The sequence below is a fragment of the Spea bombifrons genome, chromosome 3 (genome assembly GCF_027358695.1).
Source record: "Spea bombifrons isolate aSpeBom1 chromosome 3, aSpeBom1.2.pri, whole genome shotgun sequence".
In the NCBI taxonomy this organism is placed as follows: domain Eukaryota; kingdom Metazoa; phylum Chordata; class Amphibia; order Anura; family Pelobatidae; genus Spea; species Spea bombifrons.
The window spans coordinates 76,526,447-76,542,053 of record NC_071089.1 but is presented as its reverse complement, the minus strand read 5'-3'; the positions used below and the strand labels follow the sequence as shown (position 1 = coordinate 76,542,053).

General features: G+C 39.7%; 1 protein-coding gene across 1 annotated transcript in view; it reads right to left on the bottom strand.

Moving 5' to 3' along the window:
* The window catches only part of DST (dystonin), a 219,477-nt gene that overhangs the window by 40,010 nt on the left and 163,860 nt on the right, over nt 1-15,607 (bottom strand). Inside the window, 3 exon segments of the mRNA XM_053458898.1 lie at nt 1,518-1,684; nt 2,077-2,247; nt 2,747-2,908. Of these exon segments, the coding sequence (XP_053314873.1) occupies nt 1,518-1,684; nt 2,077-2,247; nt 2,747-2,908 (500 nt within the window).

The following is a 15,607-nucleotide window of genomic DNA, read 5'->3' as shown; positions in this document are numbered from 1 at the left end:
GTTTTTTTCCGACATCTTAGTGTTATCAATGTTTGTTTCTCTATCCAATGAGCCATCAGAATCTGTAACGCGCTACAGTAAATAGCCATTCATCTATGAGACATCTAACCAATGAAGTAAGACTGGAGGAACTCTATCTATTTTATAAGCTGTATTGTAATTATTTCGTTGTACTACTTGAAAAAATGAATTTAAATAGAATACTTTTCCATTTAAATCCTTTTTCTCCTCAAAAAAATACACCCCCCCAACTGCTACAATACAGCTTATAAAAAAATAACTTTATTCTTACTTGCTTTTTTTAGACGTTTGGAGAGCAAATATTTGATTACTTTCTATGCGATAATTGTTGTTTTAGTTGTATATTTAAATCTACTTTTATATATGATTTTTAATTGAGGCACTGAGTATTTATAAAGGTGTTTCTAAATGGTCCTAGAACGCATTTATCAATACATTCACTCAGTTCAATTAAAAGGTATTATTATTATTATTAAAAAGTATTTTTTGTACGAATCTACTGGACATCTGGAGGGGGTCCTATTCAAGAGGATAAGGGCCCATGGAACAATGGCTTGCAGTAGCATATTAATCCCTGCCGATCTTCTGCTGCACCCGTGTCTAAACCATAAACTGTAATTTCTAACCGGAAAAGGGCTTCATCATATTTTCTCATTTAATAATAATCTACAACACTGGCTCTTTATAAATAATTCAAAAAAGAATATACACTGGTGGATAATAAAGCTTTAACATTATGTGTTTCCTATTAATTGATATAAAAGTTCAAATCGTTTTAGAAATGGTTTAATTTCCCCTTTACATTTTTCTACATTGACATAAAAAAAGAAAAAAAAATAACATTCTTCTTAGCTCTATAAAATTGGAAACAGTCAGCCAAATGTATTAAAAGCAATGCATCTTAACCTCATTTGCAGCAGAGTAACACAGCCAGAAATAAGCGTGCAGATAGCAGACACCAGATGGGATTAATCTATACCTTAATCCTACAGGTCTGTTTAAAAAATATTCTCATCCCCGAGTGTTTAAATTAATGCTGGGTGGATTTACCCCAGTATTATCTCCGAAATAAAGAAACCATAATAATATAATCACGTATTCTTTTTTTGGCGATCAGATAACCTATACAATAAAAATACATTTAGTCTTGCATAACCATTTCAAGAAAGTTGCTATGGAGTCTGTTTGTAGAAGCCATGAAAACATGCGGTTTGTCTCGATTCTTATTCTGTACGGATCCAACTTTTTATAAGAAGTCACCATGCTTGTAGAAGACAATATGTCCCCTCATTTCAGAAAACTGTAACCAACCATGAGACATAAGAATGCTTAACAAATACAGTAATTATCAAGCAATTAAGCAGCTATCTTCTAACTATGTATACATCTAGGAATCAAAAAGTTGTTCTCTATAATCCATTTCAATTCTCTAACAGATGTAAGTGATCTAGTGTGGTCCAGTGAACGTAATCATTTGATATCATAATCGTTTGTACCTTATCTCAGCTTTTTTCAGTAACTCATCCCATCTAAGCTCCAAAGCACTCAGCTGCTTCAGTAACTTCTCCTTATCAGCCTGGTCTGAGGAGGCAGCAATCTTTTCTCGTTCTCGCTTTATGAGGTCAATGGTCGGTTTACGATCATCCAGTAATCTTTGAAGAAGCTGGAAACACCAGAGCGGAATTTTTATGTATTTACATATTTATTTTATTAAAATCATCAAAATACTAGAAAAGAATCAGAGAGAACACATCCATTAAACCCGGTGCTAGCAGAAAAGGAAGGAAAAAATGGCCTGGCCAAAAGTCAATGTTGTGTGGCCCAAATGTACAAGGTTTCACAACCTCACTATTTCAGCTACTGGAACATATGTGCTGAGAAAAACCATCTTGACAACCTGGATTATATTTCATGGGAACTATGTTGTAACTGGCACTCATCACACATGTAGTCTCTTTGAAATCGAGATGTGGGTAAACTTGTACGAAGTCTGGTGGGAAACCTAATCTGAAAGGTATAATCGCAGATGAATTTTGGACTACTGCCAAAGTGTACCTTCTGCTCTTGAATCTGGGCTTTGACAACTTTGAACTCGGCAGAAGGCAGTTTCTGATTGGCCACGAGCTCCTCTGTGTCCGTGAGCCAGCTCAGTAGGGACTCCAGAGCATCCTGAAACCTGCCGCAATGCAGGAGGGCTTCTTGTAGCTGAGCTGCTCGCTGTGCAACCTGAAAATCATAAGGTTAGATAATACGACAAATACCAGCTATCACAAAATGTATACAGTGGATGAGATAGTATGAATCATCGCAAATGCAACTATTACTCCTACATTTACACCACTACTGGTGTCCCAAAATGCCTGGTCAGGCCCTGGACCAGAGTACTGGCCAGAGGTGACAAGGGAAGATCATTGTATATTGGAAGGGCTATATTTGCACAGTATAGATATTTGCACAGATATAAAGGTGAATCTAATGTTAGGGCTTCACCCAGGGACACCTTTAACTTCTACATTCAGCTAGTGGAGCCATTAAGTCTGTTTTATATGCTAACAATTGTGTTATGACTATAATGCTTCGCTAAAGCGAAATCATTGGAAAGTTACATGATCAATTTAAAATCTATTTCAGGAATCTTCAGAATCTTCCTTATCTATTTTGATTAAACCCCTGCCTCCCAGCGCCTTGCTTTGCAGGAGATGCTGAGGAATGTGTGGCCTATTACCTTTTTGCTTAGGGTGTTCCATCTTGTGTTCACTTCTTCGAGGTCCTGTTCTAGGCTCTGGGTGCTGATGTTTTTCCCAGCACTTTGAATGAGTCCTTGGCCTAGCCAGTTAACCTCTTGCAAACGCGCTTGCAATGGTTCAATCTCTTCTTTCTGGAAAGTCTGCATTTAAAACAATCCATGTTAAATCAAAACGGATCGTGCAAGTTAATCATGCCCTGTTGCAAACCAGAAGAGAACCAAGTCTACACATTACGCTCCAGGATGAAAATATGTAAATGGAAATCAAAAAGGGGTGGAATAGTTGAAACAAGGGTAATTTTGTGCTGAGAACATGCTTGCACTAAATCAAAACAAGCGTCTTTGTGGCTCTGATTTATTGAGTACATAATATACCACTTATGGGCAATTTACATAAAATGCAGTTAATACCACACAGTGTAATGACAATAATTTAAACTCAGAACAATGTAAGATTATCACAATCTATGATTACAGGCCTGTTTTTGTGTTTGAGTGAGCTGGCTCCATACCAGTGTAATGGCTTAACTGGCCATACTGGTGTCGGTTTTTATAGCCCAGAAGAAACTATAACAGTGACTCATGTTCTCCGTAACAATGATGCTATCTCAAAGTGCAAACGTCGGATGAAATATGCAATGTTTATTTTAGGCTTTCATTATTAGACTGTTTTTGCTCAAGAACAGACAAGCCTTTATCTATAACTAATGTTAAGTGTGATATTATTTTCTCTGTGACGAAAATGATGAAAACATTATTTCTATTGTCTGAGATATGACTCTTAACATCTGTCCGGTTAGCCACAGTGAAAACTGCCGTGGTATTATAAGGCATTGCGGGCTAACGTTCATACCATTAACTTTAAGTGTTCACCTTTAAGTAAATTCCCAACTAGCACGTTTCCATTATACCAACATCAGTATTTAGAGAGGCTGGTATTATTATATTATATTATTATTATTATTATTAAATGGCATTTCCATACAGGATTCTAGAATTTTCATATAGCTTACCGGTATTTTTAGTTATTAACTTAATGCATTCTGTATCCCTACATAAACCTCCCGGTTAATTATTTCACTGAAATTAAATGCTGTGGCTTTATGTACAAGTCTGGGATTTTTTTTAATCACACTCCATGTCCAAACCTGCCGCTTCCACCAAATTGTCTTAATAATTATAATTACACACATTAAGTGCACATGCACCAGCAGTGGCTAAAAGCGAACTATTAGTCCCAGCTGACGGAGATGTGCAATAAAAGTCTCCACGTTACGGGCAACTCAATTGGCACTTCAAAGTAACTTTTTAGAGCGTAGATTCTACCCCAGTGGCAGACATTTTGCTTGGGCCGATACAGAGCTTATCACGAATAAACGGAGCAGGGTAAGGAGCGCTGACATTTTTGTATGATATGTGCTGTGTGTGTTTGCTAAAAGGAAATGCAGCATTTGCATCTCAGTCATGTGTACACGATGTCGCTGTTGATGATGGCCTCAATTCGTATGGTAAATAAGCTCCTTGATGAGTCGGTGGCCTTCACAGGGACACGGTCACAGTAAAAAGCCACCTATTCTCAGGTTTAAATTGGGCCTATAGAAAAATTCACGGGCAGCCCGTCATGGTACACATGCTTATGATGGCGATTAAAAGGTAAAAGAAAGGTATGGCCATAAACCCCTCTATATGGGAACCAGGACCAGTGGCAGCTTTAGATGCTTCAATCTACTACAGCAGCAGTTTCCACACATTCACTAATGGCATTTAGATTCCATCATTCTGTTTGAATTCTCACATAAGTATGTTGTGGCAAAGTGGATCCTGCCTTTATCTTTTACCTGAAAAAGCGTACCTTGTGTATTATGTCTTAGGCACATTGTCAGCGCTACTGCTAACACTATAAGGAAACACCAAAACAAACTCTCTGAAATAATAAACCGCATGGCTGAAACGATAAAACCACATCACAGACTGCTGCAGTTATGAGGGTAAATTCTGCCTTATAACAAAAGCCAAACAGGAATACTCCTTTTGAAGACAGAAGGTAATTCCGGAACAAAGAGCATGGCCGCCTAAACACAGGTTAGCATTCAACTCCGAGGCCCTGATTAACAAGCTAATTATTGTCATGTAAGACAACCACACACCTTTGATGACTGCAAACACACAACCCTGTTTTAGTTTTGTGTGCTGTGTTTGTTTTTAGATTAGGGAACTGGATGGATTTGTTCTTCTACTAAAGGCAAACACAACACACATTAGCAGGGCAGTTAAGCAAGCAGATAAGGCGGCTTCTCCTGAAAAGTTAACGTCTAACATTCTGCAAGGTTTTAAGTAGTTTGTGCTTGGGGGCTTTAGGATAGGTCCACAATTTATTTGCCCCCTGGTCAGTTAACAGGGTTTAATATATTTGCCAGCTGCTCCTTAGCTTCAGTTTTCACAATCTGTATTATCTCTGGCTGTGCAGCAATCTGTATCAATGGAACAGAGTAGGTTAAGCATATTTCTTGGTTAAGATAGCAGTCACCTAACCATGAGATAAAAGCAAGGACTGCTCGGAGACGGAGTCCTTTTAACTTCAATGTGGCCCTGTGCCAAATCCAGCTACATTGTGTCCCCACTAGGATCAGGGGCTTAGTCACGACTCACTGGGGGATTTTTACAACCCACTCTATTGATCTCAAACTAGCAGTTTTTGTTTTTGGAGATGAAACTAAATTGATTGCTTTCAACAATGAGATATTTGTTTATTAATGTAATTGTTTCATTGATAACAGGTCAGTGAAAATTTGTAACAAAAGATATGTTGCACATATCCAAATACTAGAATCTAAATATCAAGATATGAAACAAATCAGCTTGAAACATTTGGCAACAAGTTCACCCCCTAAGACTGAAGAAAAATGGCTTCAATTGGATATCGTGTTCATCACAGAAAAATATGTTAACGGGTTATTTCCTTTAATTCAGCCCAAATTAAAATTTTGATCTAGAATTATGGAAGCAACTTTAAAGTTACACTGAGACTGTTTTCTCTTTCTATGTTCATTCCCTACTGAGACGAGGCTACTCTTTATTTCGTATAGTCCTAGAATTCAATTGGATTGACTGACTAAGGGTTGTACTTACAGATACTTCTCGTCTGAAGTAACTGAACGTGCTATTCAGACCTATTGTTCTTAGTTCTATACAGTGGCATTAAAAGTGACAGTAACACAGCTGCGTGAACCAGGTATAGAGCAAGCTTCTCTCTTATAACGTAGATGGGAGCAGTTATTATTCTTATCTAGAACAGATGAGATGGCTTGAGCACTCGTTTAGCGTAAATGTTTAAGACCATTAATTAAGTATACTCTCCCCTTATTCTACACACCTCCAAATGATATAACATTAACTCCAGCCCTGAGACTGACATCGGAATCAACTTCTGTCAAGACAGCACAAAAATATATGTTCTGGCCTATTTTTCATCCTGCTGCAAAACTTCAAACCTTATTCAGCCCCATTGTATTAACCTCTACCACGTCTGCTGGAAGGTTAATTATCTTATCCAACACCATCTAAGTGATAAGTTACAGAACTGTGAGCTCACTGATTTCCCAGATACATTGAGAGTTATCCAAAAAGTCCACTTTTAAAGCAATTTGGTTAAGGTGGCTTAATCACCATTGCAACAGACTCAACGGTACTTCTCCTGGCTCCACTTTTACCAGTTTGCACCAGAATCATTCTTCATACCTCCACTGAAGCTTATCCTATTGGGAAACATGTGTGTCAACAAGCTGAACCATTCTGGAAATACCCAGAGCCACATTAGGATCAAAAAACATGTTGAGAAGTAAAAAAGATGTTGCTTTTTATGCCTTTTACTGCCCCTTTAAGGCGTGCATTATTCTCAATAGTTCTAATTAGGGATTTAATGAAAGTTAAACAAGTACTGGCAAGCTAGAGATTTACTTACGTTGTTACAGACAAAAGGGATATGTTATGCTACAGTATAAAAAGACCAATTATTGTATTTGTGGTTCACCAAAACATGGGGTTTTTTCTATCACGTGACTCTCCTTCTGTCATTATACAGCATTTGATGTATATATTAAAGCTTTCTCAGTATCATTATCAGGATCATTTGCTTTAACAGTTATATAGTAAATAAAATAGCATCAGGGCAATGCTAAACCATCTGAAATACTGGGACATACAGACACTGATTAATAAGCTGGTTGGTATGTTAACAATGATCAATACAAAGAGAATTCTGCAAGATTATGCCGGGTATAGCACCAAACGCTGTTTAATGTAACTATCCAGGGTTTCAAACATGGCCCTTAACTTTTAGTACTTGCCTAGCTAAAATATAATGAAACAAACAGTATAAATATAAATTGTGTATGACCATCAAATGTCGATATATATATATATATATATATATATTATATATCTCACATATACCATTGACTGAGATGCTTATTTTCTGTCAACTGCCACTAGAGTAAAGCACTAAATTGTAATTATCCTGAACAGGTCCCACTTAATTCAGAGGGTTTCTATTCATCAATTAGCAGAGCCAGTAGTTACCTATCATTCCATGATCTGATATTTCAGCCAGTTACTAAAAAGAGGAAAAAAATCCCATTAAAGAAAGAAGTGTCTGAAGGGTCTAATTTAGTATATGTGGATTAATGGTGCAAAAAGTGAGAATTAAATAACTGAAATGTAAAATTGTGAAACGAGTGTTTGTCATGCCACTCAGATATGGATCTGATCCACGAGCATTACAGCTTGTCTGGTCGACATACATTAATTGCCATAAACAAGCTCATTGACGTTTCGGCTTGCCCTCGACTCAATGACACATATTTCTGATGGAAGCTGCCATGTTTTCTGTTCAGTTGAGGTCATCCATGCATCTTGTGTGCACCAGCTCTTCTGCAATATGATTCTCATCAGTTGTTAACAGTCAGATATCTAAATTTAGCCTAATCCTGACTATATCGACCTGTCTCGTATGGAAATTATGGCCAGGGGGGAAAAAATAGGTTCCCAGCACAGTCCAATAGTACTCACTGAGCAATACCTACAAAATGTTGGGTCAGGGTCACAACAGCTAGAGATAAAGGTAACATGCTAAATAAGAACCATGTGAGAATCCTTACCCAAACTCAACTCCAGTCCTACTTGAATGTTAAATGTTCTCATTTCCTAACTCCAATAACTAAACAATGAATGCTTTAATTTACAGTAAAATGCATTGGAGTCCATGCAAAATTAATTCCCACGTGTATGAATACTTATGTTGTTGTTAAAAACAAGCTGAAACAAAGTGACCCGTTTGAAAGAACTTAAAATCTAAAGGACCTCTATCACTTTGAAATCAATTGTCTTATTGCTTTATGTATTCCAAACTCTACTTCCTCTACTTTTACAATGCGAAAAAAAGCACCCAAAAGCAACCTGGCAGAAATAATTAGACCACCACTTACTTCAGCCAACCTATAGCTCCGAAATGTATACATCACAGACAGAATTGTGCGTATAAAGGTGGAAATAATAGATTCCCTTTGTTTTTCCAAATGAAACAGCCCATATCAATATGGGTTCAGTATGGGACCGTAACCTCTAATTGGACAAGTACACCTACCAAAAATTCATTTGTTTAATAGAAAAAAACTAAAGCTCCACCACAGTGTCATTGTGTGACAGGGGCGACTTTTACGTGTTCCAAAAAGAAACAAGCTACACCATCTGGACAATAAAGCACAGGATTTCTGACAGCTGGGAGCAATCACTGTTGTCAAAGAGCTGCCATTTAAAAGGTGACCAAATAACCTCTCCAAAATGTATCCTATTTAGCATTCAAAGCAAAATAACAAGTTACTTAGTTTTGTCCAGACATCTGTTTAACAGAGCTGAGCTGATACAGACGGATAGCTTTCTGCTTGGGGTGTCTGACTTCTCAATGTGTTTATGAAATGAGCTGCTGGCTTGAGAATAATGGGGGCTTCTAAATAAATTGCACTTTAGTGTGCTGTGAAATGGGAATGTCATGTCACTTACCTGGTGTTAACCCTGTTCATGCACAAATGTTACACAGATCAGTGTTTCTAGATTTGCATTACTTGTACACAGAGGGGTCATCCTTAAGGCAACCAAGGATGCTTGCTAGGGCCTTGTCTTGGGCCATAACAGCTATTACAGAACTATGTATGTCCGCCAATTTAAAAGTGCAAGGATTGGGGTCATACATCAGTTCCCCTTAGGGTTTCTCCATTGCCCAGAAGTACTTCAGTACATGAAATGATATGTGACATATATTTCTTCCTAAATTGGTCCTAATGCACTGCAGAACCTACTGGCACTATAAGCAAAAAGTTTTCCTGCAGAAGAAAAATCACTTGGTTAGAAAATAGGCTACGAAACACCCATCTAAACGATATGAGAAAGTTGAACACTGTTGTTGCATTATTAGATGTTACAGAAGAACAAGAGATTCTGGTTATTACCTTTCTGGGAAAGAATTGCGAGGTTGTCAGTAGTTCTTGTTCAGATTCTTTTCTCCGTATTCTACATTTATCTGTGAGAGGAATAGTTTTGGGAAGTATATATGTGCCCTCTATCTCTGAATTTGAGGTGGAACCCAGCACTCTTAAAGATTTTATACGTGCTATCCTATGAGGTGGCTGACTATGTGCCAAAAAATCTGTGTCATGATTGCTACCATTAGAGGTGTCATCAGTTCTAGAACTCAAACCACCATCAAAATCATCGGATGTGTTCTCTGAAGGGGTCATGCCATGCCCATTTGTATAGCATTGGCTTTCCACTTCTTCAAATAAATGAAATGTTTCTTCTAAATTCACATAGTCCCCATATGGCACTGAATGCTCGCTATCCAGGTCAACGTCAGAGTTCAGGGCACTCTGGACTTCAGGACTTGTAGAATCTGGAATACTGCATGTTATCAAGCTGCAATCTAAGTCACTCTGTGCCTTTGTATATAAAAGGAAAGGAATGTGCTGATCACTGTTAGAAATCCCTGAAAATAACCTGTCGACCATGTTACCGTTATCCACACAGCACAAAGCAGACTCTCCTTCCATGGCCATTGAATCTTTCTTTTCTTCTCCTTCAACCTGAGGGCTGCACAACCCAGAGTCATTTTCTGAGGCTAGCGAGCTGGTTTCCTTGTTACAGGTACTTGATTTTAATGGATCAGAAACAGGACTTCCAATACACGGGCTTTCATTTCTACACACATAATCTGCTAGGTTTACCGGTACAAACATCCTCCATGACCTCCTATGCTCCCTTTTTTCCGTTTTACTTTTGTCTCTGTGTCGTCCTCCAGTCCGAATGATATCTCGATTCATCTTAAGCGCGTCAAATATCATTTTTTCATCCAGTTTGGTTGGCTCAATTTCCCGGCTTCTATATTCAGTCCCAGATGCCAGTGCACCGTTGCTACATAAAGTACTGCTGTCCAGTGTCCTCTGGCTGTACGGCAAGGTTCGGTCACTAAAATGCCTGGAGGAGAGGCTACCCTTGGAACCAGAATCTATCTGCTCATTTAACCTCACTGTGTCATAGATCGATCTCTGGGGAACGTAACAGTCCTCAATATTAAAATCTTCTTCCTCCACCTTTCCAACACATGTGGGGTTCTGACGTAAACAATCCGGCCGGCTCAGCGGCTTGCCCATTTTTTTTTTCTTAAAAATACTACAGAGGTCAAAATATTACTTTAAAAATCCAAACCATCATTTCGAAACTATGAAATACCAATTTTTCCTAAAGTCGCACAAAAACTTTGGGGACTGGGAATGTTACGTTGCATGACTATAAACGCCTATAAAGTGCTAAAGTGAACGGAAAGAACCCTTAAATAAGCACAATTTGTTGAGTGCATAGCAGAATTGTATCAGTCCTTGTTGATCTTTGTTTAAGCTTGCAGAAGAGATTCCAAACACTACGCGGAGGAAAACAGACCGTTCACAATCCTTCGTGGGTTACTAATTAACTGTAATCCATTTAAATAGCCTGTGAAATACAATCTTCGTGCCCAATAAGACATAGTAGTGCAAGACGTACAAAAACGCAGGAAAAGTGAGTAATCAGCATCATAGTACAAACCTCCAAAATTAAACTTTATCATCCAGGCTCCTTCATGATAACACAAAACACTCTTCATAGGCAGCAGTTAAAGATCCCATAGATTGCAGTTTTTCTAAAACTAAAATACTAAATACGCTGTGTTTTATCCTTAAAAACCCAGCAAGCAAAATATTGGCTTTATGACGCATCAGTTAGACGGTTCTTATATTATATCCTGAGTTGCATCCCAGCGAGATCAATAATGACAAGAATAATGAAGAGTAAGAAGTTCCACCACGCCGAGGATCTGAAATGAATGCAGTCACAGCGTTATCCTCCGCAGCGAGCCCGATGAAAGAAGTATGAATCGACGATGAATACGTCCTGCGTGTTCTGTACAATCCAGTGTCTGCGGTAAGCAATGCTGCTCTCCTCGGCTTGCTCTGAACTGACAGGCAACCTCCTCGCAGTGAGCTTTAGGAACGCCCTTATTCTTTCAGCAACATCTGCTACTACTCCATTCGTGCTCCTAGCTATTATTCTATTGCTCAGGGTCTGACCCCTCAGCCCTGCCCTTTATGTTCCTGTCCCACACAAGTCTGCCTCCGGCGGACCATTTGCCTTTAAGGAAACTGGCAGAACAATGCCTGCTGATTGCAAGCAAAGGGTCAGCGTGATAAGGAGAAGAACAGCGTGTCTGAGAGATCTGCTCTACACAGTGAGATTTATACCACGCGCAGTGAAAGCGGAATTGAAATAAACATGGCAATGAGGACGGTGTGATGGGAATGGAGATTCAGGAGCACGTCGTGCGAGGACAGAACGTTACAGAAATGTTGTAGACTGAGGAGTGGATACGCGGCACGGCTTTTGAAGAATCAGAGATGCCTCGATATGAGGGGAAAAAAAGGATGCATGGAGTAGGCAAAAAAGATCAATATTTTCAATCTGTTCCTATTTCTGTTACTCGTGTTTGCTTGATTTAAGTAGAAACAGGTGAAAACGATACATTTGCTTTCTAACAGCTTTCAGTGTCATTAAACACACTTATCAAACTATTTTGTATGCTGTGCCATGTATTTGAAATCAGCCTGGCTAAGGCTGTGTGATGTCTGGAGCTGAGGCTGTTATATAGGAACTTTACCATGGAAAATAGGTGCTGATATCCTGATTATTGATATCCTTCACGTGATAACCCCTGGTGGCAGCTGAGGTCAGGGCACATGGGGCTAAAGCTGCATAACAAATAACATGCCCATTCTAAACTCACCTCCCCTATCCTCCGCTCCCCTCTGACTACGCCCCCCACGGGCAAGATGAATAAACTCTTTACACGTATAGCTTATAACTTATATTTCTGTTTATTTATATCGCTGCAGCAAGTGACACAGTGCTTCTCACAGCACGTACATTCAAAGGGTACGACAAAGCTAGAAACGACAGAATCATTTAAAACGATACATTAGGTAAAGAGGCTCAAAAGTGAATCACGGTATTGATCAGACATGCATCATGTGAAGGCATGCAACATGTGAAGGCACATAAGAACCATCCAGCCCATCTAGCCCTTAATCGGTCATTGGTCTCATCTGAGATTTAGGATAGCCATTTGCTCATCCCATGCATGTTTAAATTTCCTCACTGCATACACCTCTACCACTTCTGCTGGGAGGCGGTTCTACTTACTGACCACTATCTCAGTAAACTAAAATTTCCTTACATTACATATTCAGCCTCTAACCCTCTAGTTTTAGATTATGTTCTAACATTTCTCCTTCTTTGAAATAAACTCCCCTCCTGTACTTTGTGAAAGCCATGCTTTCTCTGTGAGTCACACACTAGGCCAGGCACCAAACAGTTAACCGGACCAGTAAAATGAGTCAGTGGCTGACTGGTACTAAAGAAGAGGCTTTGTTGGTTACTATGTTCTATGGCGAGCACCACTGACCTCTGCCCTATGTGTTTCATTTTATTATTTTATTACGAGTCCATGTAGATAGATATCCAACCCGGTTCTTGTTATCAGATGCAAGATGGTGTTCAGCTGAGCAAGACCACAAAACAATCCAAATTAAACACGGGTTTGGTTGCTTTATTTGAGCACCCGTAAAAAAAGTTTATACACCTTAAACAAATACTTAGAAGAAAAGCAGTGGGCCCAAACTCATTTACAAGAATTACTGGTATTCACCGTATGAAACAATATGCAGAGCATTAATAAGCCAGCCAGATAGAAGTTCTATGGAGGAGTGGACTTCGGTAATATTGCCATAAAGTATCAGCTCGGTGTGGTGTCTGAGCAGGAAACTCGCCCTAAATATCACATGACTGACAGCAATGGCAGCCTCTAGATCGGAAGTAAAGGAAGGTTTGATTGACAGAGTAAAATAATTTCCATGTAACCTCTCATGAAAACATCTAAAAAAAAACATTTTTTTAATATGAGAGTAAAGTTTAGTTATTGTATAAAGGTACCCCCCCCAAAGCAAGAACACATCTGTTGGGGGCACGGTTATTGGCAGAACCAGGTAGGGTACTTACAAATGTTAAAGATGGTGGTTCCCATGATATATCCAAGGAGTGGGGTTTAATACACATAAATTACTTGTTTTAATCTACACATGTTCTGACATGGGTTTCTTCATTGTACATTGTAGAAAAGGCCGCAAATCCCTTTTAATTGCCCCTTTAATTGCCTAATACAATCATGCCTGTTTCCCAGCGGTATTTTTTAGAGGGGTGAGAAATCTACGGATTAAAAATAAACGAATGTTGTCAGATTTGTAATAACCAAAGGGCGCTTTTCAAAGGCATTTCTTCAGGGATCCAGTTGCCTGGGCTGTGGCGACATCTAAATATTGACAAGGAAACAACTGTGCAACACCCACATATATATACATATCAAATACGGTGAGTCAGGATTGTGTAAACCCCATCGCTCAGCCATGATCTAAGTGCCATATTTAAAGGGAAATGACACCCCCGATAATATAAGAGATAGTCACCATTATCCCAGCTATGAGATGTGTGATCTAAGTTAGCTCCAAGTCCCAGGGGTGGGGGGTTAAACTTCCTAAGCTCTCCGGAGGTTAATCCTAGCTATAACTTACTGACAGACAACTTATATTGTGACGGCTGACACTGTAATTACCCAACACGGTGTGGGGGGGGGGAATGGTTTACATGGGATAAGGGAGAGATGGCGACTTTCTCTCTGGGGGAGGTCCAGCCAAACGTCCTAGTGAACACATCTGGCACATATACTACCTCGTCCAACACGTGCCCTCCTTGTCATAGACTTGCCACATCAGCCGTGTAATTTCCACATGTTGCTGATCCACACACATATAAAAACCCCAAAGTATGTGGGATTTGGAGTATGTGGGATGTGTAACTCGTCACATGTGCCGGTCAGCAGCATCTGAATCGCATGCGTCCCGGAAAAATGCTGATGCGGCATCGCTGTTTTGTAGCAACAGAGTGAGCTGAGAGAAGAGCTTCTCTGTGTGCCAGCCCCACTTCGAACTGATAATAATATGTTTCTATGTCTTCTGCCAACCTCGCTTAGTGGTAAATACACGTGTAATTAAATATTACACGCAATGAAAACCCCCTTCAAAGCAGCATATGAAGCTTCAAAGGGCAGAAGTAGCATTCTGCAGTGTCTGTGCGTCTCGGCTGGGTAGCTGATGAACTTGGTATGTTGCAGGAAATGTACTTATTAAAGTTTGGCCTCGACTAACGCTGGTCGCTGCGACTGCTTTTAACATCAGCATAATTTTACATCCAGCAAACCGCAGAGCAGAGGCAGGTTTATTTGATTGAAACAAAAAAAACTCCATACGGAGCAGATGACACGTACGAGAAATGGCTAGCTGGCAGCTATACACCAAAAGCTGGCTAAGGAGTTAAAAATGTTTATCGACACCTCCTGTAAAGATAATACACAGTACATTATGTGCTTAGCTGTAGCATGTAACCTCAAACTCACTGGGGCAGCCCAGAATAATAAAAAAAATATCGTTTTGTTATATTATCGGTCTTTCTTAATAGACAGTGGCTTCGGAAGAAGGGTGATGGGCAGTATAAAGGAGTCTGTAAAAGGGTTGTACTGTACACGTGTGGCAGGGGTGGGACAAGGAGCTGGCAGGGGACAATACCTGGAAGGGGACAATATGAAGAATAAGTCCCCCCCCCCCGGTGTAAAATGGCCCGGGGTCTTTAGGTTACAGCCTGGAAGCACAAGAACCTGTAGAGGTGGCGTTCTCCCATCTCACAAGCCTCGTGCACAGCGTCTAGTGTCACCTCACCATGTTGGAAGCTACTAGGAGTTATGGAGCCCAACTGGTACCCGACTGAAATTGAAGGGAATAGGAATATTTCAGGCACTCTTAAACAATAGTTTTTAACTCACCTGCACTACACGTCTACTATGTTGAGTGTGACCTTATCCCTGTGTTTCCTGTGCACTATGATTTAGAACAGCTAGCCACAGGAAACTGACTCAGTTCAGCCTGAGAAAACAAGCCAAGGACGGAAGGTAAGCTCGGGCCGTGCTGCAGGCCGGTGACCTCATCATCCCATGGAAAAACCATAAGTTTTCCTGTCACTTCGGGGACATCTGTGGTGCTGAAGAAATATTCTGCATATACATATATTTATCACCCAGCTGATGTGCCTGTCCTTAAAGTGTCCTACTCACAGTGTCCAACCAAATCCATGTGGAGTGGTTCTGTACCTGTTCTTCCC